This window comes from Lissotriton vulgaris, chromosome 8, assembly GCF_964263255.1.
Source record: "Lissotriton vulgaris chromosome 8, aLisVul1.2, whole genome shotgun sequence".
In the NCBI taxonomy this organism is placed as follows: Eukaryota; Metazoa; Chordata; class Amphibia; order Caudata; family Salamandridae; genus Lissotriton; species Lissotriton vulgaris.
In genome coordinates this window covers 653,467,990-653,491,415 of record NC_141696.1, presented here as the reverse complement: position 1 = coordinate 653,491,415, position 23,426 = coordinate 653,467,990, and the positions used below count along the sequence as shown (strand labels likewise).

Genomic DNA, 23,426 nt, shown 5'->3' with positions numbered 1-23,426 from the left:
CCTCCCCCTATGCCGAAGGAGTGTGTCAAAAACCTGGGAGTTTGGGTGGACTCTGCTTTAAAATTCACGCACCACACCAAAAAAGTTGCCGCCACATGCTTTGGCGTTTTGCGTAACATCAGGCCCATTCTGAAGTTCTTTGATTGCCGCACTCGTCAACTTATCATCCAGGCGACCATTCTCTCCAGACTGGACTATGCGAGTTCCCTTTTATTGGGAGCTAACCTAGCTGAAATCACTAGATTGCAAAGAGTTCAGAATGCGGCCGCCAGGGCTCTGGTTGGTCTCCCGCGCCATTCCTCTATATCGGGAACCTTGAAGAAACTGCATTGGCTCCCGGTGGGCAAAAGGGTCCAGTTCAAAGCATTGTGCTTCGCCTTCAAAATTCTTAAAACCTCCTCCCCCCCAATGCTTCGCCCACTTCTGTCAAAGTACATCCCTAGGAGATTACTCCGGTCAGAGGGGCAGCATCTTGCGATCGTCCCCCGCACCAGACTGGCTAGAGTGGGCGGCCGCTCTTTCAGTTTCCTAGCGGCCAAGCTATGGAACAGTCTCCCTGAAGCTATCCGCGGGATTCAGGATCTCCTAGTCTTCAGAAAGGCTATCAAAACACACCTCTTTCAACAATAGTTCCCTCCTTAGCGTCTCCACCTCACTGTACTCTGTCCTTCCGCAGCGCCGGGACGCCCCTTTGCTGAGGCAGCCGTGCGCTATATAAATCACTATAGCATAGCATACCTTGAGATAGTGTATCCACAATGCCAATGCCAGAAACAACTGGTTCACCTAAAAGTAAGAAATCAGTAAACCATTTTCATCAACAAGCTTTATTTCAACAATACATGTCATAAATGTCACAAATGAATCTCTGCAAGACATACAACCACAGCAAGAATAAAAGTATACATTTGTATATAAAAAAACTGTTAAAAGCAGCACCATAGGCAGTCATATAAAATGCATAAGTCAAGGGCGGCAGAAAATGAAGTATATGTTAGTACCTTTATACGCTAACACAAGAATAATTAACGTTCAGTGGGATCTCTTTGAAGATAAATTGATAGCTTCTTACACCTTTGGTCCACATCCAAGCTAAAAACTTAGAAACTGCGCATGCAAGGAGTGCCTGTGGGTCAGTCGCTAATCCTTAATGCAGTGGCACTGCCTCTTGACTTAAGGGTTTCAAGCATATCTTGCGAGGGCTGGCGTATGCAGGACAAACAAACAAAACATGGGGAATGGTTTCACTGACAAAGCAGAAGGGACAACAATCATTATAATTTATGATCCCTTTTTCAGTGAATGAGTTTAAGAGTAGCGATCCAGTCCTGAATTGGATGTAAAGTTTCCTCTGTGATGGTAGTGCTATGATATTGCAGTATTGTTCCAAGAGGGGATTGAATATAAATTCTAGGAATCTTCTAGTCAGGGATGAACCCTCAACCACGCAAAACTCTTCCAGTAGAACAAATGACCAATATAGCTCTTTTAGTTTTTCAACTGAAGGAATAGAAGCTCCCATAGAATTGTCCAAGAATGACTTCAGGCCAATGCCCATCAGTGTGTTTTTGACATAAAAACCCATGCACTCTTGGAACGGTCGCTGTCTAAAACATCCTTTAGAGCTGTGGTATAATGGACCAGTTCAGGAGTAGACCAAAGCCTACTAAAATAATAAAATACGTTGAAGTCGGGCTTTACTTGTCACCGATTTCCTTTCTAGATCTAGCAAATACGGTTTAATAGGAGTGCTTTGCGAAAGTCACCTCACACTCCTCAGGAACTTGTTCTGCTAGAGTTGATAAATTGGAAGAACCACATAGTCTCCAAATACCTGAGTCAACATGCGCCGGAACTCTCCTCAGTCCCAAACTGCCCCCGTGCACTGCTAGCATCTCGCTTCTGTTTGCAGTGCGCAGGGTGTAGTGAAGGAATGTTTTACGGGACCTTGCCACCCTGAAAGCCTGCCTTCACCCAGCCACAAGGATGCAATTCACTGAAGACCTGCTTGGCCAAAAGCAAACACTTGCCTCATGTGGTAGCAGCTGCAATTTGGGTCTGTTTCTTTAAAAATGCCTAAATCTATATCCGAAGAGTTACTTATTTGCTTGTGTGCAGTAGACTTAGAAAATATTTACGTCACAAATAGAAGCCGGCCATAGTCGCAGGTTACTAACAGTACTCCTGGAAACATTTTATGGTTCCCCAGCATGTGCATGAAAAGATAGACCCACAGGAGCCCAGGTGCTTCCTGCTACCAGTAGATAAGTGATTCTTTTTAACCTTCCGCTCTTCAAAGCCCCACTGCTGCTGCCCGGCAGCAGTCGCCACTGGACAGGGGTTTGGGTGGGTACCCTACCCACCCCTAAGAACATTCCGAGATGACCAGAGCTAGAAATAGATGGAGTACGGTTTTGAATGAGCCCAAAAGAGGTGGTGAAACCCAACCTCCCCGCCCTTCTTGGTTTCTCTATCTGAGTAGTCTTGTGCAAGTGGGCAAAGAAACGTAGAAAAGCTAAAAACAATAATTTTCAAGCCACCAATCTCCTCCCTAAGTGCGTCGATGTGACAGCATAATGAGGCTAATAAAGGCTTAGTAGAGAGGGAATCAGATGTGTGTTCAGTAGCTGACTTAACAGGTGAAGTGGGTTGTGGTGGCTCAGCAAGGGGAGAAAAATGATTACTGCAAGGGATTTCGGAAGTGGAGGGACGGATAACAAGAGTCAAATTGCTCTGTTCAATAATGGTGGCTGCAGCGGGAAAGGGGCTATTTTTAGTTCCAACCTGTCCTAATAGAAATCTAGCAATGGTGGCAGGTTTAACACCCTATTTGTCTATTGGAGATTTGCCTGACTGTTGTGCACCACCAAGCTTCTTTTTGAGAATAGCTCCCTGGAGAGAGAATAATTTAGAAGTGGATTTATGTTTGTGATTAGCTTCACTTTTGCAGCACTAGGGAAATCAGGGCCTATCAATTGTTCCACCTCTTCAATCAGATTTTTCATCAAGGGTATTGGTATTTGAATTAGTTTTGTGTTTGGGGTATTTGGCAGTGCCCTGAACCTAAGTCAGGTCTTTTCGCTCTTACACATTCCCCTAGTCCATGGGTACTCACAAACTTTCTCTCGGGGGCCACATTTACAGTGTGGTTTGTGTCCGAGGGCCGTACCGGTGGGGGCGGGGTCAGTGGGGGAGGGGGCGGGGCTAGAGCAACAAAAAAAAACTGTGACAATGAGGTTGAACAAAGGTCCCTGCAGCGGCCCCCTTCGTCCACTGAGCCACCAGACCCGGCATACACACATCTCTCTCTCTCTCTCTCTCTCTCTCTCCCTCTCTCCCTCTCTCTCTTTCACTCTCTCTCCTAACCTCTCCCAACCTCTCTCAACCTCTCTCAACCTCTCTCTCCCTCTCTCTCTTTCTCCCTCTCTCCCTCCATCTCTCCCTATTTCTCCCTCTGTCTCACTCAGACTGTCTCACTCCCTCTCACTCCCTCTCTCTCCCTCTCTCTCTCTCTCTGATTCCCTGTCTCACTCACTCTGTCTCACTCCTCTCTCTCTGTCTCCCTCTCTCTGTCTCCATCTGTCTCCCTCTCTCTCTCTCTGTCTCCTTCTCGCCCCTTCCCTCTCCTTCTCTGTCTCCCTCTCTCTCGTTCCCTCTCCCTGTCTCCCTCACTCTGTTGCCCTCCTCCCTCTGTCGCATCCCTCCCTCTGTCTGTCACCCTCCTCTCTCCCTTTGTCTGTCACCCTCCCTCCTCCCTCCCTCTGTCTGTCACCCTCCTCCCTCTGTCTGTCACCCTTCTACCACACTCCTCCCTCCCTCTGTCTGTCACCCTCCTCCCCATTCTTCCTTCCCTTCCTCCCTCCTCCCTCTGTCTGTCACCCTCCTCCCTCCCTCTGTCTGTCACCCTCTGCTTCCCTCCTCCCTCCCTCGGTCTGTCACCCTCTGTCTTCCTCCTCCCTCCCTCTGTCTGTCACCCTCTGTCTCCCTCCCTCTCCCTTTCTCTGTCTGCCTCTCTCTCCCTTTCTCCGTCTCCCTCCCTCTCTTTGTCTCCCTTCCTCTCCCTTTCTCTGTCTCCCTCCCACTCCCTCTCTTTATCTTCCTTCCTCTCCCTTCCTCTGTCTCCCTACCTCTCACTCTCTTTGTCTCCCACTGTCTGTCTCCCTCTGTTTCCCTCCCTCTCCCTCTCTTTGTCTCCCTCTGTCTGTCTCCCTCTGTCTCCCTCCCACTCCCTCTTTGTCTTCCTCTGTCTGTCTCCCTCTCTTTGTCTCCCTCCTTCCTCTGTCTCCCTCCATCTTCTGTCTCCCTCCTCCCTCTGTCTTCTTCCTTCCTCTGTCTCCCTCCTCCCTCTGTCTCCCTCCTCCCTCCGTCTCCCTCCTCCCTCTGCCTCCCTCCTCCCTCTGTCTGTCTCCATCTCTCTATCTCCATCTGTCTGTCTCCCTCCCTCTGTCTCCCTCTGTCACCTTCTCCCTCCCTCTATCTCCCCCTGTCACCCTCTCCCTCCCTCTTACCTCTATTTGTCTCCCTCTGTCTGTATCCCTCCCTCTGTCTGTCTCCATCTGTCTCCTTCTCTCTGTCTCCCTCCCTCCATCGTTTTCCCTCTCCCTTCCTTTCCCTCCCTCCCTCGCTCTCCCTCTGTCTGCCTCCCTTTCCCTCCCTCTCTCGCTCTCCCTCCCTCTCCCTCCCTTTCCCTCCCTCCCTCGCTCTCCCTCTGTCTGCCTCCCTTTCCCTCCCTCGCTCTCCCTCCCTCTCCCTCCCTTTCCCTCCCTCGCTCTCCCTCCCTTTCCCACCCTCCCTGCCTCCCTCCCTCTCCCTCCCTCCCTTGCTCTCCTCTATCTGCCTCCCTTTCCCACCCTCCCTCCCTCTCCCTCCCTTTTCTTCCCTCCCTCGCTCTCCATCTGTCTGCCTCCCTTTCGCTCCCTCCCTCCCCTCCCTCCCTCTCTCCCTCCCTCTCCCTCCCTTTCCTTCCCTCCCTCGCTCTCCCTCTGTCTGCCTCCCTTTCTCTCCCTCCCTCGCTCTCCCCTCCTCTCCCTCCCTTGCTCTCCCTTCCCCCCTTTCCCTCCCTCTCTGTCCCCCTCCCTCCCTCTCCCTCCCTTGCTCTCCCTCTGTCTGCCTTCCTTTCCCTCCCTCCCTCGCTCTCCCTCCCTCCCTTGCTCCTCCCTCTCCCTCCCCCCCTTTCCTTCCCTCCCTCGTTCTTCCTCTGTCTGCCTCCCTTTCCTTCCCTCCCTCGCTCTCCCTCCCTTTCCTTCCCTCCCTTGCTCTCCCTCTGTCTGCCTCCCTTTCCCTCCCTCTCCCTCCCTCTCCCTCCCTTTCCCTCCCTTTCCCTCCCTTTCGTTCCCTCCCTCACTCTCCCTCCCTATCCCTCCCCTTCCCTCCCTCCCTCTCTCTCCCTCTCTCTCCCTCCCTCTCCCTCCCTCGCTCTCCCTCCCTCTCCCTCCCTTTCCTTCCTTCCCTCACTCTCCCTCCCTTGCCCTCCCTTTCCCTCCCTCCCTCGCTCTCCCTCCCTCTCCCTTTCACTCACTTCCTCCCTCGCTCTTCCTCTGTCTCTCTCCCTTTCCCTCCCTCTATCTACCTCTGTCACCCTCTTCATCTGCCTGTGTGTGCCTGGGCTGGGACAGCTTCCGGGCACACACACACAGCAGCACCCGAGCACTTCACGGGTCTTTAAAAGACCATTTGTATGTTAATGAGGCTTTTGTATTTCACCTCTTTGGGCCCCTGCAGCTCCACTCTGACTATGACTGGAATGCCCGGGCCCCCACAGAGCAGCAAAGTCTGTTAGAGGCCCGCGCAGTGTTTGCTGACACTGTTTACATTTTTTTTTTTAAACTCAAGTAAGATGTCTCAAGGTCGGCGGGCTGCCAGGGAAGGCTTGCCAGGCCGCTAGCGGCCCGCGGGCCGTACTATGAGTACCCGTGCCCTAGTCAAACCGCCCTGGGATGGATAATTTGCATTCAAATTGAGCAACAATTACACAAAAGATCAATCAGTCATTACTGATAATAAATACATAAACTAAATAACTCAAAGGAACATAGATGGATCATAAAATGTGCTAAGAACATGACATAGTAAAAACACTATTGGAAAGCGAATGAAGAAACGTAAAACTCAGACACAGAATAGATTAAATCAAGGCATGTCGCTTGAGTAAAAGTCACAAAACCTTTCTTGGAGCAGCAACAGGAATTGTGGCAGCTCATCCCTTCCTTAAGATGGTGCAAACCGCTTCAAAAGAACAGAAGACACTTTCCCCACAGTAGCAGGTAGTTGCAGGAGTAGAGCAAAATGCCCCCATAAGCATGGAAGGAACAGCCGATGTTAGTAAACATACGCCCTTGTACCAATGTTCCTCACCCTAAAACCAGACAAAGTTGTGAGAAAAAAGAGGCCAGATTGTAAAACCACAAAACCGGAAGCAAAACCCCACCATCTTACTTAGGCTGTTGAAGGAAATGGATTTTACAGGGAAGCTTCCTATAACACCATATAAACTTCTGCCATGAAGCCTCAACCTTAGTAAAAAAAAAGGCCACTGGAAGAAAGAGAGGAATGCAACAAAAAAGGTAGAGCTACTGCAGAAAGATGATTATTTTAATAAGATTTCAACATCCAGTTAGGTCCAGGTGAAGACATTTCCATTTGGGAAAAACATTACCTCTATCAAATCAAATCACAATTTTGCTGGTTTCGGTTTTCGAATCAGCAAGATAAACCATAAAAGCACAATATTACAATTATATATCAAATTAATATACAATTAATTTTTATATAAAAAATGTAATCTATATACAAACACGTCATTTCAAGGTCTTAAAAAAATCAAAAGATATAAACTAAGACCTAGAAGTATGCTTGCATGGAACAAAATTCATAGTTGTTTCCTGCGTTTAATCGTACACTTTAAAAAAATAGCTATGTATCTCACAAAACAGTCATTATCAAAAAACTGCAATTCAAGATAGGCTCGGCAACATTGCCTCAAGCCCCACACTTTCAATATAGGTTTGATCCACTTCCTCCCCAGATCCAAATAAAATTTACAAAACAGGACTACATGGATTGATGATTGCGGGAAATCTCGATCACAGGGGCATTTTGATAAGGTTTTAGACCAATGGTTTGTAGTCGGAAAACTAACCAAGCGATGAAATAGATCGAGTCTAAAACGTGTACGGACAAATCTTTCATACCCACCTAGGGCCCGATGTAGGTAAATCCCATTTACCGAATTTGAAATACCGAATTTTACCGATTCGGTACTTCAAAATCGGTAAATGGGATGTAGGTCTCAACATCAGGAATCGTTACCGATTCCTTACAAAATCGGTATTTACCGATTTGGTAAATACCGAATCGGTATTTGCTATTGAATCCTATGGGCCTTTGAAGCCCATAGGATTAAAGTCAAATACCGAATCGGTATTTACCGAATCGGTAAATACCGAATTTGGCAAGGGTGCAGGGGGTGTCACTTTGACACCCTCTAGCACCCCCAAAACGGGCATGTGTGCAATGTGGCACACAGACATGCCCTAAGGGCACGTCTGTCTGTCACATGGCACATGTGTACATGCACAGATGTGCATGTACACAGGAATCGGTATTTTACCATGGATTTGTATTCCATGGTAAAATACCGATTCTGTAAGCCATGTGCTGATGGTACATTGGCTACCTACATTGAATTTTCGGTAATTTTACCGAATCGTTATCATTACCGATTCGGTAAATATTACCGATTCGGTAAATTTACCGATTCGGTAATGATAACGATTCGGTAAAATTACCGAAAATGTGCCCCTACATCTCGATAGCCCTTTACCGATCGGAAACGGCCAAAAATCGGTATTTTCGGCCGATTCCGATCGGTAAAGGGCTACCTACATCGGGCCCTTAATATATTAATTAGGTATGGTTGAATGCCGATGGTAATTCTCATCATTTGATTTGTTTGAACCATTAAACGTGATGCCTCTGCAGCAAATCTATTTGCTTCCAGGTGGGTCATGCATAGTTTTTAAAAAACCTTTCTAGAGATAGAACCCATCGAAAGTGGATTATGATAAAATTCTGGCCGTCCTAGATCATACATAAACACTTTTATGTATTTTAACCACTTGATCTCTAGAGCATGATCTAATTCAAAGCTATCACTTATTACAATGCGATTAAATATAGTTTTAGTCGAAGACCAAATTCGATGCCATGACAGAGCTAGTTGCATCTTTGTTAGATCTGTGATGTATGGTAACCCCAACTCAGTATGATAAACAAAGGTTGATGTACTACGAGGGACCGCCAACAGATATCTTAAAAATGCATTATCCACCTTCTGGATTTCCTTTACATCACAGTATCCCCAAATCTCAGCACCATAGATGGCTGTGGTGCTCACACATTTGGCTTGATAGATATGGAGAAGCTCTATTGGGGGTCTCTTTCCTAGCTTTATTGAAAATGTCACCAGGGCTGTCGTTGTTATCATTAAGAGAAGCTTTCTGGCATTGATAGCCTGGCGCCAGGAACTTTTTTGTTCGATTTAAATTCCTAAATAAGGGTACGTTAGGGTAGTTTCCACCTTTTCACCGTCAATATAAATACCCCTGTGCTTCCTACTACTTGTCCCACAACTCATAATAAAAGTTTTAGTGATATTTAATCTTAGGTCTAAATTTTTCATAAACTCGTTACACTTATCAAGAGCCTGTTGTAGTCCCATTGGTGTTCGAGCCATAATTACACTGTCGTCCGCGTAGAGTAGGGCAGGTATTGGACAACTTGACAGGTGATGTATGTCCTGGCACCCCTCTATCATGGATTTCTCCAAGCCATTGGTGTATAATGTGAAAAGAAAGGTGCCAGACAACAACCCTACCTAACACCCTTTTCCACGCTGAACGACGATGTACACTCTCCATTTGGCCCATACCACATCCGAGATTTTGCATTTCCATAAAGCTCCCCTAAAAAATGGATTAGTGGACCCTCCACCCCCATTGCAGATAAGATACGCCATACTTTTTCATGACATATGCAATCAAATGCGGCCGAGAGGTCAACAAAGGCCAGGCATAGTCTTCCCTTTCTCACCATCGTATATTTTCTCATAAGGATGGTTAGGTTAAGACCCTGTTCTATTGTACCCAGCCCCTCTCTGAAACCGAATTGAAGGTCTGATAAAATATTATTATCCTCAGCCCATTGTTGTAGTTGATTTAAGCACCATACGTCCTGCCACCTTGCCCAGGGAATCAAGCAGTGAAATAGGACGATAACATGCCGGATTCTGTCTATCGCCTTTTTTAAAGATGGGTACCATAATAGACTCCGACCAGGATTTGATAAATCCAATGGCACAGCAAGCTGCTAACACTCGCATTAAGAGTGGATCCCATAGCTCTATATTGTGTTTAAAAATATCCACAGGTACACCTTCTGGCCCCGGAGCCTTCCCCCCCTTGCTGGCTTTTAATGCACATAATACTTCATCTAAAGTAAAGGCTAGATCTAGATCTATTGGAAAATTTGTTGGCAACGTTGTTAAACTTGCAATACTTTTGGTTATGCCGTCCTCCTCCCCTTCTTGTTTGAAAATCTCAGAGAAAAATTTCCCCCATTTTCCTTCGTCAATGGCGATTTCTATAGTATGCGTACTTTCATTTAATAGGGATGGGGATTTTACCACGAGCCAAAAGGCTGTCCTATCCTTATTAGTACTTGCCATACGCAGAGCAGCCCAGGTTTTATTTTGTATTTCTCCTTTGCGTGTTTTCATGGCTTGATTATAGGCCTTCCTACACTGCTTAATTTCTATTCTTTCTCGTTCTTTTTTGTGTAGTGCATGCTTTAGTTCTGAGTAGGCGTTTGTGCATTTGTGGTCAAACCACCCCTTGTTCTTCCCATGTCTTTTTTTGAGTTCGACCTTTAGAGTACTCCTGATCATTTCTGTAACATGGGCATTTGTCTCCAGTGTGCTCTTATGTGACGAGGACTCATCCAAACAGTTCATGATTAATTTATAGCTCTTCTCGCCCACTTTCTTAGTGATCTTAAGCGGCTCTACCTTATCCCACTTTAAGGAATAACCATTTATCTTGTTGATTACTATATCTTGAGACGTGTAGGTCCTTTTACTATGGAGACACGTTTTTTGATATAGACACTATTGAAGGAAAGTGATTGCTTATGGCATTCTTATGGACCTTATATCCTTGTAGACGAGTTGCAAACTCATTTATTACCTGTATATTGGTAGAGCTTCCCATAGTTGTTCTCAACAATATCTGCCATATGGACATATGGACAGATAAAGTTACCCCTAAATACACCACCCACTTTACCCATTTTTCATCCTGACCAGAGAGAGTGACATTAGATTAGACATGAATCTTGTCTGAATTCAGCTTATAACCAGAGACTTCTCCGAATGTTTGAGCAACTGCTACCACTGCACTTAAACCACTGATCAGGGTTAGAGTTAGAACTGCCACATTGTCCACATGAACTAGAACTTTGACTTCGCACCGGTGTATTCTAAGGGGCTAGATCTTTTCAGATAGTTTGAGGGATGAATAAAAGCTGTGGTGGCTGGCACATGTAAGCACGGGGGCGGGGCTGGGTGGGGGGAAGTCAACAGTCGATGGAAGACATAAAATGAAATTAAAACATATTAAAACCACTTACCTTGCGCTCGCCACATCAGCGATTCGGCGAGCGCAGGGTAAGTTGCTTTAATTATTTTTCCTTTAATTTTATCTCTCCCATCAAATGTTGATTTCGTCCCACCCCATCCACCCTACCGCTTTTGCCTGTGCCAGCTGTCACTGAATAAAAGTGACAGCTGGCAACACATTCTTTCTGTAAGACTGGTATGGAGATGATAGTTTCTGGAGACAAAGGCAGAGCTAATCCTGTGGTCTCCATAGCCCCCCAAAGGAAGGGCCAGGAGACCCAGTCAATGCCTTCTCTGCATCTAGAAGAGCAATGCCCATGGGCCCATTCTGAGAGAGGCCATCTCCAAGGCCCTAATTGCCATATTAACATGAGTTGTTGTATCAGAACCGGGAATAAAGCCATGCTGACTTGGATAATCAACCCCAAGATAATTCTGGACATTCGATTAGCAAGAATTAGTGTAAAGATATTTGAATCTGCATTGATTAGAGATATATGGGGATATGATGAAGTATGGGATCCTTCCCTTTATTCAGAAAAATAACAATATTAGTCACACCCCAAGACTCAGGAACCCGACAAGACAAATTAGAGGAGATAAGCAGATTTCTAAGTACTGGGGCAAAAATCTGCGCTGAAGGTGGCATGAAACTCCAGGGATCTGATCAGGACCGGAGCTCTTCCCTTTGGCCAGAGAGTCAATTGCATTTTCCACCTCGAAGAGAGTTATAGGTGCTTCTACTTTAGAACACTGGATATGTCTCAGTTTATGATGGAAATACCGCCCAACAAAACGGAGAATAACTTTGGTGGAGGAGAAAAAATCGCCTCGATGGAGGTCTTGATAGAACAAACAAGAGACTTTTCTAATAGCAGCTGGGTCGACCACAAGCTCTCCATTCTCACTCCTGATCTAGTGAATGGTTTTGAAGCTAGAACTATCCATTACTCTGAAGGAGATAACCCGCTCCATTTCTTCTTTATTTTCAAAGCTGTACATTTGCCTTACAAAACCATTTTTGACTTCCGGATCCCAGATTTGCTTTCTCAGAAAGGCCGGTAGGGCAATATACTGCTCATAAAAAAACTCAACCTGGAGCCAATTCCTGGCGATGATGCTATATCCCACATTAGATTCTAGAGTATTAAGAATCAAATGAGCCCCTGTTTTAGTTTGTTGGCGAGAAGCAAACTAAAGAGTATGTCTATGACACGAAGCCTTGAGTGCATCACGACCACCAAAAGTGATTCTGAGCCAACACCAACGGCTCAGCACAGTTCAAACCATTCTCTGCCATTGCTCCCACTGTATCGACATTCCATGAAAACACCAATGCCATGGGCAACACCTTGCAGCTCCGTCATGGGCCGCTTAAGTTAAGTCTTGTGAATCAGCGAAGGAAGTTGCAAAAAAGTTTCGATTTGCAATTTCACCTTGGTATGTTGTGCTTTTTTTATTTCACTCTCTTAGTCTTACCTCATTGTGTGGCTCAGGGTTTTGGAGGGTGAATTAATTGAAGATGGTAAATACAGCACTGTTCAATTATTTACAATGTAGCTATGTATGCACCTGAGATATCTACATCCTCGTAAATGTTAAGATTAATTTTGTAATTATTAGCATACGTAAACTGGTTGTAAAGGTAATTAACTTCCTACAATATCTTTTTCTTTTAGATTTAATGTTTTGCTGGATCGTTGCTATGCTTCCACTTCTCCTTTCCCAGCTACTTCTACCAGTACCTATGACATTTTTGTTGGGTAAGTTATATTCCTATGCTCAAATTGAAGTAAACTTCTTCGAATTAACTTTTTACCGAAACAAACACAACTGATCAACCAAATCTTACTTTTTTTTACAAAACTATTGTACATAATATTACACTTATGATTCTAACACAAACTCATGGGTCAATTTCATGAATAGTTACTCGGGCTCAATCCAGAATTGAGTTCCTCTTCTTATGCATTTGGTTTTTTAAAAAGTGGTTACTGTAACTAAATTTCTCCAAGTTAGTGCATGATTTTTAGACAACCTCTGTTTCCTGTTTACTAGTTGTTCAGTCTGAAATGTATACACCTTTGCAAGTGCTTAATATGAACAAGTGGTTGCTTTTGCGGCCCATCAACACTTATTTTTGTGGTACAGATCTTATTTTTCCTCATCTGGCATTTCCCGAGAGTAAGAGAAGCAAAACGCACAAAGGAGAGAGGGGGAAATAGTGAAAGATGGATAAAAGCCTCAAAGGGAGAAAGAAGAAACCTGCAAGAAAGAGCTAAAGAGACAGGGTGTGTCTGGTAGTCGTTCAAACAGGCATGCGGTGGATTCCAGTCTACACAGCCTAGATATTTGGCATGTTGGTGCGAGCTGCAGCCCTCTGAGATGAGTTTTGGACACCAGCACACATTCTTCACGAATTAGGCACTGACTTATGTGAAGAAATTCAGTTAAATGTGTGTGTTTTAGACATTGTAAATACATAGAAAAAATGTGAGTGCTCTGCATTGAACCAGTGCCCTGTGTATTGACAAAATTTATTCATTTTTTGTTTAGTTTCTGTTTAGATCAAGATATCACTCTGCCAACCAGCTGTTTACCATTTGTAAAATAACATACAGTTATTTCTCTGTTTTTCATCTTATGACCATGTCACTTTCAGGAACTTTGGGCAGCCATGTTTCCTTTTGAGAACATGGATGAAACTGAGTTGCTATATGCTGTATGTGAAATTACTTTCTTAGCTAGAAGCAACCTGCATACCAATCTTGATGCCCGTTGTCACTGTTAAGGTAGAGGTGCATAGCTGCCAAGGTTGCAGATTGCTTCTGTGGTATTTTCATAACTTCAGTGTAATTAAGAGTGATATTAAACGACTATGAGTGACACTTCTTCACGGGGAAAATCAAGCTGTGAAGTTGAGGGAAAGATATAAATATCAGAAATGACATCTATTTAAGCAACGAGAAACGCTACGAAGATCTTAAAATTGCTGCAAAGCACCAGAAATGGACGCGCACTGTGGACCCAACTATACAAAAGAGGATGTGATAGCTCCCCAGCGCGGATGTTCTCAGCTGCCTGAAAATAAATTATCATAATTACTCAGAGGCCCACATGCATCAATATGGGCTTTTGTGATTTCTAATTTGCGAAAAATAGCGATTTACAAATTACAAATCGCAAAAGCCTATGCATGAATATTTTTGCTTTTTTTATGCAATTCGGTAAAAATCGTTATTTTTACCGAATCACATAAAAATGCGATTTTCAAATTGCGAATTCGCAATTCCCATTCATTCCTATGGGCTGAAATGCCCATAGGAATGAATGGGAATTGCGAATTCGCAATTTGAAATCGCAATTCAGCAATGCATTTCAAGGGTGGAGAGGGGGGTCCAAATGACCCCCCCCTTCACCCATGAAATGCACTTTTGAGTATAAGTTACATACACACATGTCCTAAGGACATGTGTGTCTGTAACTTTACAGTTTAAAAAATGCATGTTTGTGCTTTTTTAAACAATTTCGCAAATTACCACGAGGTTCAACTTCGTGGTAATTTGCACTTGCAATTTCAAATTTCGCAATTTGAAATCAAATGATGCATAGCATTTTAGAAATCGCAAAATTGCGATTTCTGAAATGCTATCGCAATTTTAGAAATCGCAAGACTGTAGTGATTTCTAAAAAAGCATGATGCATCTCAAAAAGCATTTTTGGAATCGCAAACGGCCGATTTTAAGGAATCGCACCGTTTGCGACTCCAAAAATGCTTGATGCATGTGGGCCAGAGTCACTACAGTCAGTTGGTTTGCAGACTCGGAGCGCTGTCCAGCCCACCACAGCGCCAGGCAAGCCACAAGAGAGTGGGAGGCTGAGGCACAAAGGCTGTCATTTTTTCGAAAGACGTTAGCTCAGCTGCTATTTCCATATCATAATTAAAATCACTTTTGCTGTAGGCAATAGACATGATCAGTTTATTAAGAAAAGCTATGCAAAAACACGAAGGTGGATGGATTTTTTGTGAAAAGCACATTTTAATAGTGAATAGGGATATAATATGGGTGGATTGATATTACACTGCATTAAAGCCCACAGAGAGGTATTTGTTACCCAGGATCTCACATATTACCACAGTACACTAATTTGCTCTAGTGATAGGCTTTTGTAATAACGATGGTCTCAATGAAATAGACTCTAATTGGTGTGGCATTACTCAAGCCAGTTTTAACTACAACTTTATGATAATAGGGACCTGCGATTAATGGTTCCATATTTGGCCAAAACAAAAACATGTCACTTAAAATGCTATAGATAGATTATATGATCAAATCAAATTCACCTCTTGGTTTTATTGAGCATTTGTATGATTTCGGAAGCGGCAAGTAGAGCATGAACAGAATTGTTCTTTTAAAACATGAAAACATGAGTTAGCAAAAGAGGACACAGTTACCACATCTGTCCTATGGTGCTTGATGTGAAAAGGAGAAGTGATTATAAAGGGTTGCAGAGTGTGTACCCAGAAGCTTGCGAGTGGGACAAAATTGTAAAGGCAGTTGCATCAGACCTGTGCACTTAAGCGCGACACAGAGAGTAGGGGGTGGTCTGTATCCACAAACGGGCACTTCCACGAGTGGAATGGGAGGCCAAGAACATCAGAAGCCCTCACAGAGCGAGCATCTACTGCCTGATTACAACACATGTGAATGGATTTAAATTTAAAAAACATTTGCAGCAAGCCACAGCTCACGTCCCCAAATGTTGAACATTCTCATTAGCATCTACTAAACACAGGTTTCCCACAGTTTTCCCAAACAGTGAAATCTTGAATGTTAGGCAATGGAGTCACTGGCAGCCATCTTCTCTTTGCAATGGGGTGTCTTACTGACTGGATGGCTACCGCTGACGTTTTCAGTGCTTAAAAGCCTCCTGCAAGCATGCAAGAGTTAGATATCGGTTTGCATTATTGTGCGTCCGCCTGACAAAGTATTGTATTGTATTGTATTGTGATTTGTAAAGCGCGATTGCTGCCCAATGGGCGTCCAAGCGCTGAGGCATAAAAAACAGAACTGATGAGTGGTGGAAACGAGCTTAGGTGGATATAGCAAACAAGTAAGTTTTCAGCTGCTTTCGGAATGAGAGTAAGTTGGGATTGGACCTGATTTGTAGCGGGAGTGTGTTCCACATTTTCGCAGCGTTTAAGGAGAACATCCTTCCTCCGGTCCTGGCTCTCCGCACTCTTGGGACTACGGCTAGAAAGGCTTCCGTAGATCGGAGGTTTCTGTTAGGATGGTATTGAGTAACCAGTTTGTTGAGGATCCTTGGGCCAGACCCCCAGAAAGCTCGATGGGCGATGCATAGTGCCTTAAATGCCACTCTCTGCTTTACTGGGAGCCAGTGTAGGGCGACCAGGGCAGGTTTTGCAGACTGCGTCCTCGGAATCTGCAGCAGCGTGCGGGCTGCGCAGTTTTGGACGACCTGCAGTTTTCGCATGGACAGTTCCGGGGCCCCCACATACAGAGCGTTATTTGAGTCCAGCCGGGACTGGATCAGGCCCTGAACTGCCACTTGTTTTGCTTCCATTGGGAGGAGGGGGAGGACCTTCCTTAGTGTTCTAAGTAAGCCAAAACAGATGGCGGAAAGTTTAGTGGCCTGGGTGGAGAAGGAGAGGTTTTTATCCAGCTATACTCCTAGGCTTTTTACACTCTCTTTGTGGATGGGAGGTGTGCCCAAACATCCAGGCCACATGGAGGGGAGTAAAGTGGGTGAAACAGTGCCTAGGAGCATGAGCTCCGTTTTGTCTCCATTCAGGTTTAATGAAGAGCCTGTCATCCACTTTTTTATATCCTCTAGGCAGTTCATCAGGTTTCCTGAGGTGTGGCCGGTGCTTTCCTGCGTCAGTGAAACCACTAGCTGGGTATCGTCGGCATATGATACAATTTTTATGCCTGATGGTTCGACGAGCCCAGCCAATGGTTTCATATAGACATTGAAGAGCACAGGGCTCAGAGAGGAGCCCTGTGGTACTCCACAGTCTAGGGGTTTTCTGACTGATGTTATGTCCCCATCAAAGATTTGGAAGGATCAGTTATGCAGGAATGATTCCAGCCATTTTAGAGCGTCGCCTCCGACACCGATGTTATGCAGACGGTTCAGCAGAGTGGCATGGCTGACCGTGTCGAAGGCTGCACTTAGATCAAGGAGGATCACTGCCACTGATCCCCCTTGATCCAGTATCCTTCGAGACTCTTCGACGACTGCCAGCAAAGCAGTTTCAGTACCATGTTTTGGCCTGAAACCTGTCTGGGATGGGTCCAGGAGTGCATGGCTTTCCAGAAATTGTGTCAACTGGGTATTTATGTGTTTCTCTAGCACTTTACTTACCCAGGGGAGTAATGAAATTGGACGGTAGCTAGAGTGATCTTCTGGATTGAGGGTGGGTTTCTTTAGCAGAGCCCGTACCATGGCTCTCTTCCACCCGGTTGGTACTGTACAGGAGGAAATGGATGAATTAAGGAGCTCTAGCACCACTGGAAAGATGGCTTGGCCTGCCTGGAGCAGTATTTCTGGTGGGGCAGGGTCGAGGGGAGACAAAGATTTGACTTGGGCTGCCAGTTGTTGCAGTGTCTCCAGGTTTAGTGGGGAAAAGTGGTCCAGCATAGGTTGTCCTTGCAGGGGGGAATTATTCAGGGGGCTTTGGTTAGTTGAATTGTTAGCTGTTGCCGGGAAAGCAGAATAAATCTGCGTGACTTTATTGTGGAAAAAGTCTGCAAGTTCATTGCATTGCTCTAGTGATTTCGGGACTGGGGGGGCAGTATTGACAGTAATGCATTTTTTGACCAGATGGAAGATCTCCTTGGGTTTTGATTTTGCTGCCATTATTTGGTCTGCAGAGTAGGCGGACTGAGCTGTTCTCACCCCATTTCTGTAGGCCTTAATAGCCTCTTTGTAGTGTTTTTTGTTTTCTGGGAGGAAATCTATTCTCCAGGCTCTCTCTTTTTTCCTGCAGAGGCGTTTCAGGTCTCTCAGGGAGTCTGAAAACCAGGGAGCAGACTTGTGTACTCTCTTGGGAGCGGATTTCCGTAGAGGAAGGATCGTGTCCAGTGATTTCCTGATCCAACCCTCATAGTTGTTATTTGCTTGGTTGGGGTTAGTACAGGGAGGTGGACGGGAGTCTTCAAGGATAGTTGTCCATGGCTCTATGGAAAGTTTTTTCCAATTCCTCCTAGTTATAGGACGGGGAGGCAATGAGGGAAGTTTGATGGTAGACCAGGTAAATGGGATGAGGAAATGGTCTGTCCATGGGAGGCGAGTGGGTTGTCCGACCGCTAGTCCGGTGCAGTTACTAAAGATTGGGTTGAGCAGGTTTCCCTTTTCATGGGTGGGGGACCTAACCAACTGAGTCAATTGCAGAGCTGCCAGGTCCTCTGTTAATTCCCTAGCAACGAGGTCTGTGGGGGAGTCAAAATGGAAGTTAAAATCTCCTAGAACTGTATAGTTAGCCGGGGTTAGAAGCCGATTCGCGATGATATCTGGTAGAGACCTAATGAACAGTTTTCCTGAATCTGGGGGGCGGCATATAAGGGTACCAGAAAGGGAGCTGTTCGCAGAGAAGTCTATTCTGAATGCAATGCTTTCGCATTCGTAAATAGCTTCGGTCGAAATGCGGCAGCAGTATTTCTCTTTTAGAATAATAGCCAGGCCTCCCCCTCTTCCCTTGGTCCGGTCCATTCTATGGATTTGGAACCCAGGGGGAAGGGCGGTGACTATGTCTGGCTCTGAATGGGGCGTGAGCCATGTCTCCGTCAAGAAGATGGCATCCGGGTTGTGATTCTCTAGGAGAAGGCATATCTGCATGCTATGCCGAGGAAGAGATCGGCAGTTTAACAGGTACATCTGGTAGTCCTGTGGCGTGGCTGGTGCCTCGCTGATGTCAAAGGAGTGTTTGCAGCCAGGGCATTGAATAGGGAGGTCGGCTGGAGGAAAGGAGTGCGGGCATTGCGCCATAATAGGAGGTCTTATCTTTTTTATGGCGACTGAGCTGTATGTCCTGACCTGGATGGTGTGGGGGGCATGGGTTGTGGCCCCTGGCCCCGTCAGGTCGCGGACGGGCGCAGACGGGCTTGCCTTTGGCGCGCCTTCGGCGCACCGCCGGCGTGCCCGCTGCGCCCGTCCGCTGCGCCTCCGGAAACAGCACATTCTTAAATGAGGGGGAAGGGGGGTGTGTGGCCTAACTCGGTGGGCGTGTCCCTGTGGTTTCACGGAGGCTGTCCTCAACCCTCCTCAGCGCCTAGCTCAGCTGCGCGAGGGGTCGATTGTCAGGGGGCAGTGGTTAGGCTTTAGGGGAATACAGTTGTAATACACTCAAACAGTTTTAAAACAATCTTTAAAATGAAGAGCCAACAGTATTCACACACACAATAGTTAAAAGGTAGTCTTAAAAATAGCGTTTCCCTGCTCTCTGCTTCTGCCTCAAGAGCTCAGTCTTTTATCAGATTTGTACTGATGATCTCAAGAGCTAAGACAACAACATTATAGTCTGCTTGGTATTTAATAAACATGTCTGTTGCTTATGAAATCTTTTGACTGTTTGACGTAAACATATTGTGAAGATTTTAATTAATCAGACAATACATTAAACTATATGGTGAGGCCAAAAAGAGAATTGCAAAGGACTGTGTCCTCTTTGCAATCTTACTAATATGAGTAAGACGTTCCACACCCAAATCACAAAAGAATGTAATAGCACGTAAAGCAATAATCCATCAGCATGCTTCTTCCTGCACTCATAAAACCTTTTGAGAATCCGTCTCAGAGGTCGCCATTTTGAAAGACGATCGTAATTAACAGGCGGGAGTTAAAAGATATTTTTCCTTTTCCTCAAATATCGACGTGTGGTTCCTTGACTTTCGAAAACAAAATCAGTATTTTAGTTGAAGACACACGATGAGTCTCCAGAACGTTTTTTATTTACCGTTTATTAGAGGATATTAGAGGATACCGTTTATTAGTGTTCACATCTAACATGGGCTTCGATTGGAATTCATAGAGCATATTATCAATGCCATTATCGCCGCTTTATCGGCAGTTTCCTGCCGATAAAAGCGGCGATAATGTATCGCCTGTCCTTGATAATATGCCCCTTTGTTTCTATGTCTATTAATACTATTAACCTATCATTTGCTGGGTCTCAGACATAGTCATTTTAAACATTTGCTGCAGAATTGCACCCCTCTAGGCTTTAGGGATGCAATTTGAACTCAGGCAATTACTGAAGAGCGGTATTTATATCTTGGATCAGAATTCAATATTATAAATAAATAGGCCAGTAGGAATACTGTGAGAAGCTGGCCTGGTATATGATGTTTCACTAATGTAAGTGGGCACCTTGCGCCAGTCCAGACAGCCCTTATGGTGAAGTAAGAGGTCTCATAAAACCTTAGAAAGCTATCCAAGTGGTAGCTGTGGAGAGCAGCCTTCAGGCTATAGTCTTGAAGGAGTGGAAAGCACCTTGTTTACTGGAATGCAACATTATAGTATAGATTAAATGAAAAGGAACCACACAAAGTATGTATAACAATATGTATTTATTATAGAACACTCTCTAGTATGTTACAATATCTCCTACATATAGATAGACTCAAAGTACATAATATTAAAGCAAAAAATCACATTAAATAGCACTACTACACAATGGGCCCGGGGGGGACCAAACCATATACTAAAAAAGTGGTATAAGAGCCACAACTTGAGTCAGGACAATGTTGAGAGGATGTAGCATTGCGGGGACCCCAAGGAAACAAACAAGGTGAGTAGATTGGGTCCCCATGTAGAGCGTGTGCAGTATACGAACACAACCACATGCTCCTTACGAGTCTATGTGCAAGTCGCGGCTGGAATTTTAGAGATTAGGGACCCTTCTCAGTGGACCCTGAAGAAACCCCATGGAAGACAGAAAGTTGGAGAGCCACCCCACCCGTCCTTACCATGGTACCCAAGTTACCTATCCCAGGGAAGCTGGGTGCAAAGATGTGAAGTGGCATCGGAAGCCGCCGTCAAACTCAATGGAGCACTTCAGGAAAGTGCAGCTGCTGGAAGAAGAGAAAGTGTCTGGAGGAATCCCAATGTGGATTCTGGAAGAGGAGTACCTGAAAGCAGAGGGGACAGTGTCTATGTCACTCGGTAGTGATCAGGAGACTTGGAAGACGGATGCCCTCCAATGTCGGGTGCTTCAGGAAGGATGACGGTGACCTTAACTCTGCAGCTACGAGGGCCAGGCGATGCTGAGGATGACCAGGACTCTGATGTGAGCTGCCCAATGAAAGATGTTGAGTGCTGAGAGGCCAGTGTCAGGCGGGAGCACCAAAAAGCCTTGGCAAATGCAACCCACGCAGAAAATCAAGAAGGTGCACGGTTGGGACCAGAAAAGTTCACAAGACTCACCACAAGCAAGGGAGTATGGGCAGGCCCTGGGCAATCAGGGAAGTCCAAGGAAAACAAAGATGACCCTCAATTGGAGACACAGGTCAGAGGCACAGGGATCGCAAGCGGACCTCAAGCAGCTCATCAAATGGAGCAGGCCACGGTGCCCTTGAGGTGGTGTGGCTGAAGATCTTGGTGCAAGAAGTTGCCGGGGGTTGGGGCTACTTGGAGCCCAATGCACTTGTCGCAGAGTTGCCAACAAGCATATGCACTTGTAAAAGTATGTGGTGCACAGGGGTTCCGTTAATGCAGCCCCCACAAGGGATTCTGACCTCAGACTTGGTGAGAGGGTAATAGTGTGGGGGTATCATTCCAACATGTTTGACACTAAACATGATAAGGTTCGGTGCAGCTGTTTTTGAGATGGTCATCGCATGGTCACGTAATGCCTCTCTATATTAGTGTATGGCTGCTTCACTGACAACCCGAGAGAATGGACTCCGTGGGCTGCAGGAGTGTCCTGCTCATGCTGGGGCACCCTCTCACTTAGAGCCAAGCACCCTGCCTTAGAATTGTAAAGGCCTGCTATAGGTGTACCTTATAGGTTTTAAGTGCAGTGCCCATTAGATATAGTAAACCTATATCTTTCATATGTGGTGCATGCACCAACTTAAACAGGCTGCAATGGCACGCCTGTAGTTACCTTTTGAATGGTCTCTCATGGGTGGCATAATACATGCTGCTGCCCATGGGAGACCTCTGGGGTACCTATACCCTTGGTACATGGGTACCATATACTAGGAACTGAGAAGGGTAGCCCAGTATCCAATATGGGGTGTACCTAAGTAAATACAGAACAGTTGTAAGGAGAAAGCAGGATCCAAGTCAGACTATTTAAAAACGGTATCACGTCAAGCAAAAAGTGGGGGTGACCATAAGAAGCAGATCCTACTTTCCTACAAATACTATTCAGGTCAGGGGCACCCTCAGACTTAGATATTGTATGCAGTAGTTTACTGATGTAATACAACTGGTGAATTTAATGGGTGAAAGAGTTCAATATTACTGCTGCTCAAATTCAAGCATGGTGGTGTATAGCTTATTAACCCCTTGCCCGCTGATGACGGAACCACGCCGTCGTGAGCCAAGGGCGGCATGTGCTCATGACGGCGTGGTTCCGTCATGCTGTGGATGCTCTACCCATGGGGCATTAAACCCCCGCCAAGGAGTTAATATGTTGAATCCAAGCTGAGGCACTGGTGTTCATGTTCTTTGATTGAAAGCATGCCATTGGGGGGGCATATTTACAATTAAATGGGGCTGAATTTGGGGCACCATGCGGCATCAATTAAAAAACACTGGGATGCACCATATTTACAAGGATATTGCACAGTCCCGTGATCTTCCCTTTGCCCGCACAAAAACAGCAACCATGCTCCAGCACAGGCACTCTTGCACTATGGTGAAAGAGTGCATGTGTGATGCTGGGATGATTTTATTTGCGCTGGAAAGGACACCTTTCTCCACAAAAACAATTATCGATGGTGTTTTTCTCCTTCTATGTGTGCTGCAGAATGCAGCACACATAGAAAGAAAAAAACTAGGAGGAATAGAGGTACTTCTCCTTGTTGCACCACTTTAAAGCCTCCCCTGGAAAGGCAAAGGGTTTTCCCTCTGCCTCAGGTTTGCGAATCTTTGTAAATCTTGGGCAATGGCAAAAAGCCATGGGTGTTGCTTAGGAATACCCACAGCAACACCAATGACATGCCCCTTTGACCCAGAGTACTGCATGAAAGAGGGACATATTTAGAAGGCAGTGTAAAGCCATGCAAAGTGGCTTTCTGTGGCTTTGTAAATATGGGTCAGCAGACAGCTCCATTGGAGCATCAAGAAAAGTGATGCTCCAGTGGTGCTAGGGTCTTGTAAATATGCCCCTTGGAGTCATTGGATTTATAGATTTAATGTAGAAGAATGGATTACTGATTTTGGTTGTTTACATGCCATTCAGCTTTTTTTTAATAAGAGAATCTCAGGTCTTGCACTATTAGATATTGTGCTATTTATAACATTGGTGTAGATTTTTTTAGAATCCATATCTATATGTTTATTTTCTTTTTTCCCTGCGCAAGAGACTTAGTAAACCAATATGTTTTTAATGGTTGCCAAACTGTAAATGAGTTTGGTAATGTAACTATTAAATTTGGTTTTGAATTCTGTCCTTTGAAAAATGTAGCAAGAAAATGCCAGCTAGAAATCACACGAGGACCAAGAGCAGAGTGACATGGTTGACAGTTGGCTGATCTGCTTGATATTTGCACTGGTCCACATT

At 45.3% G+C, this 23,426-nt stretch overlaps 1 protein-coding gene across 1 annotated transcript in view; it reads left to right on the top strand.

Annotated features, from left to right (window-relative positions):
• The window catches only part of LOC147697847 (zona pellucida-like domain-containing protein 1), a 496,253-nt gene that overhangs the window by 314,480 nt on the left and 158,347 nt on the right, over positions 1-23,426 (top strand). The window contains exon 7 of the mRNA XM_086934524.1: positions 12,352-12,435. Coding sequence (XP_086790650.1) covers positions 12,352-12,435 — 84 coding nt within the window. The remainder of the gene's footprint in view (positions 1-12,351; positions 12,436-23,426) is intronic.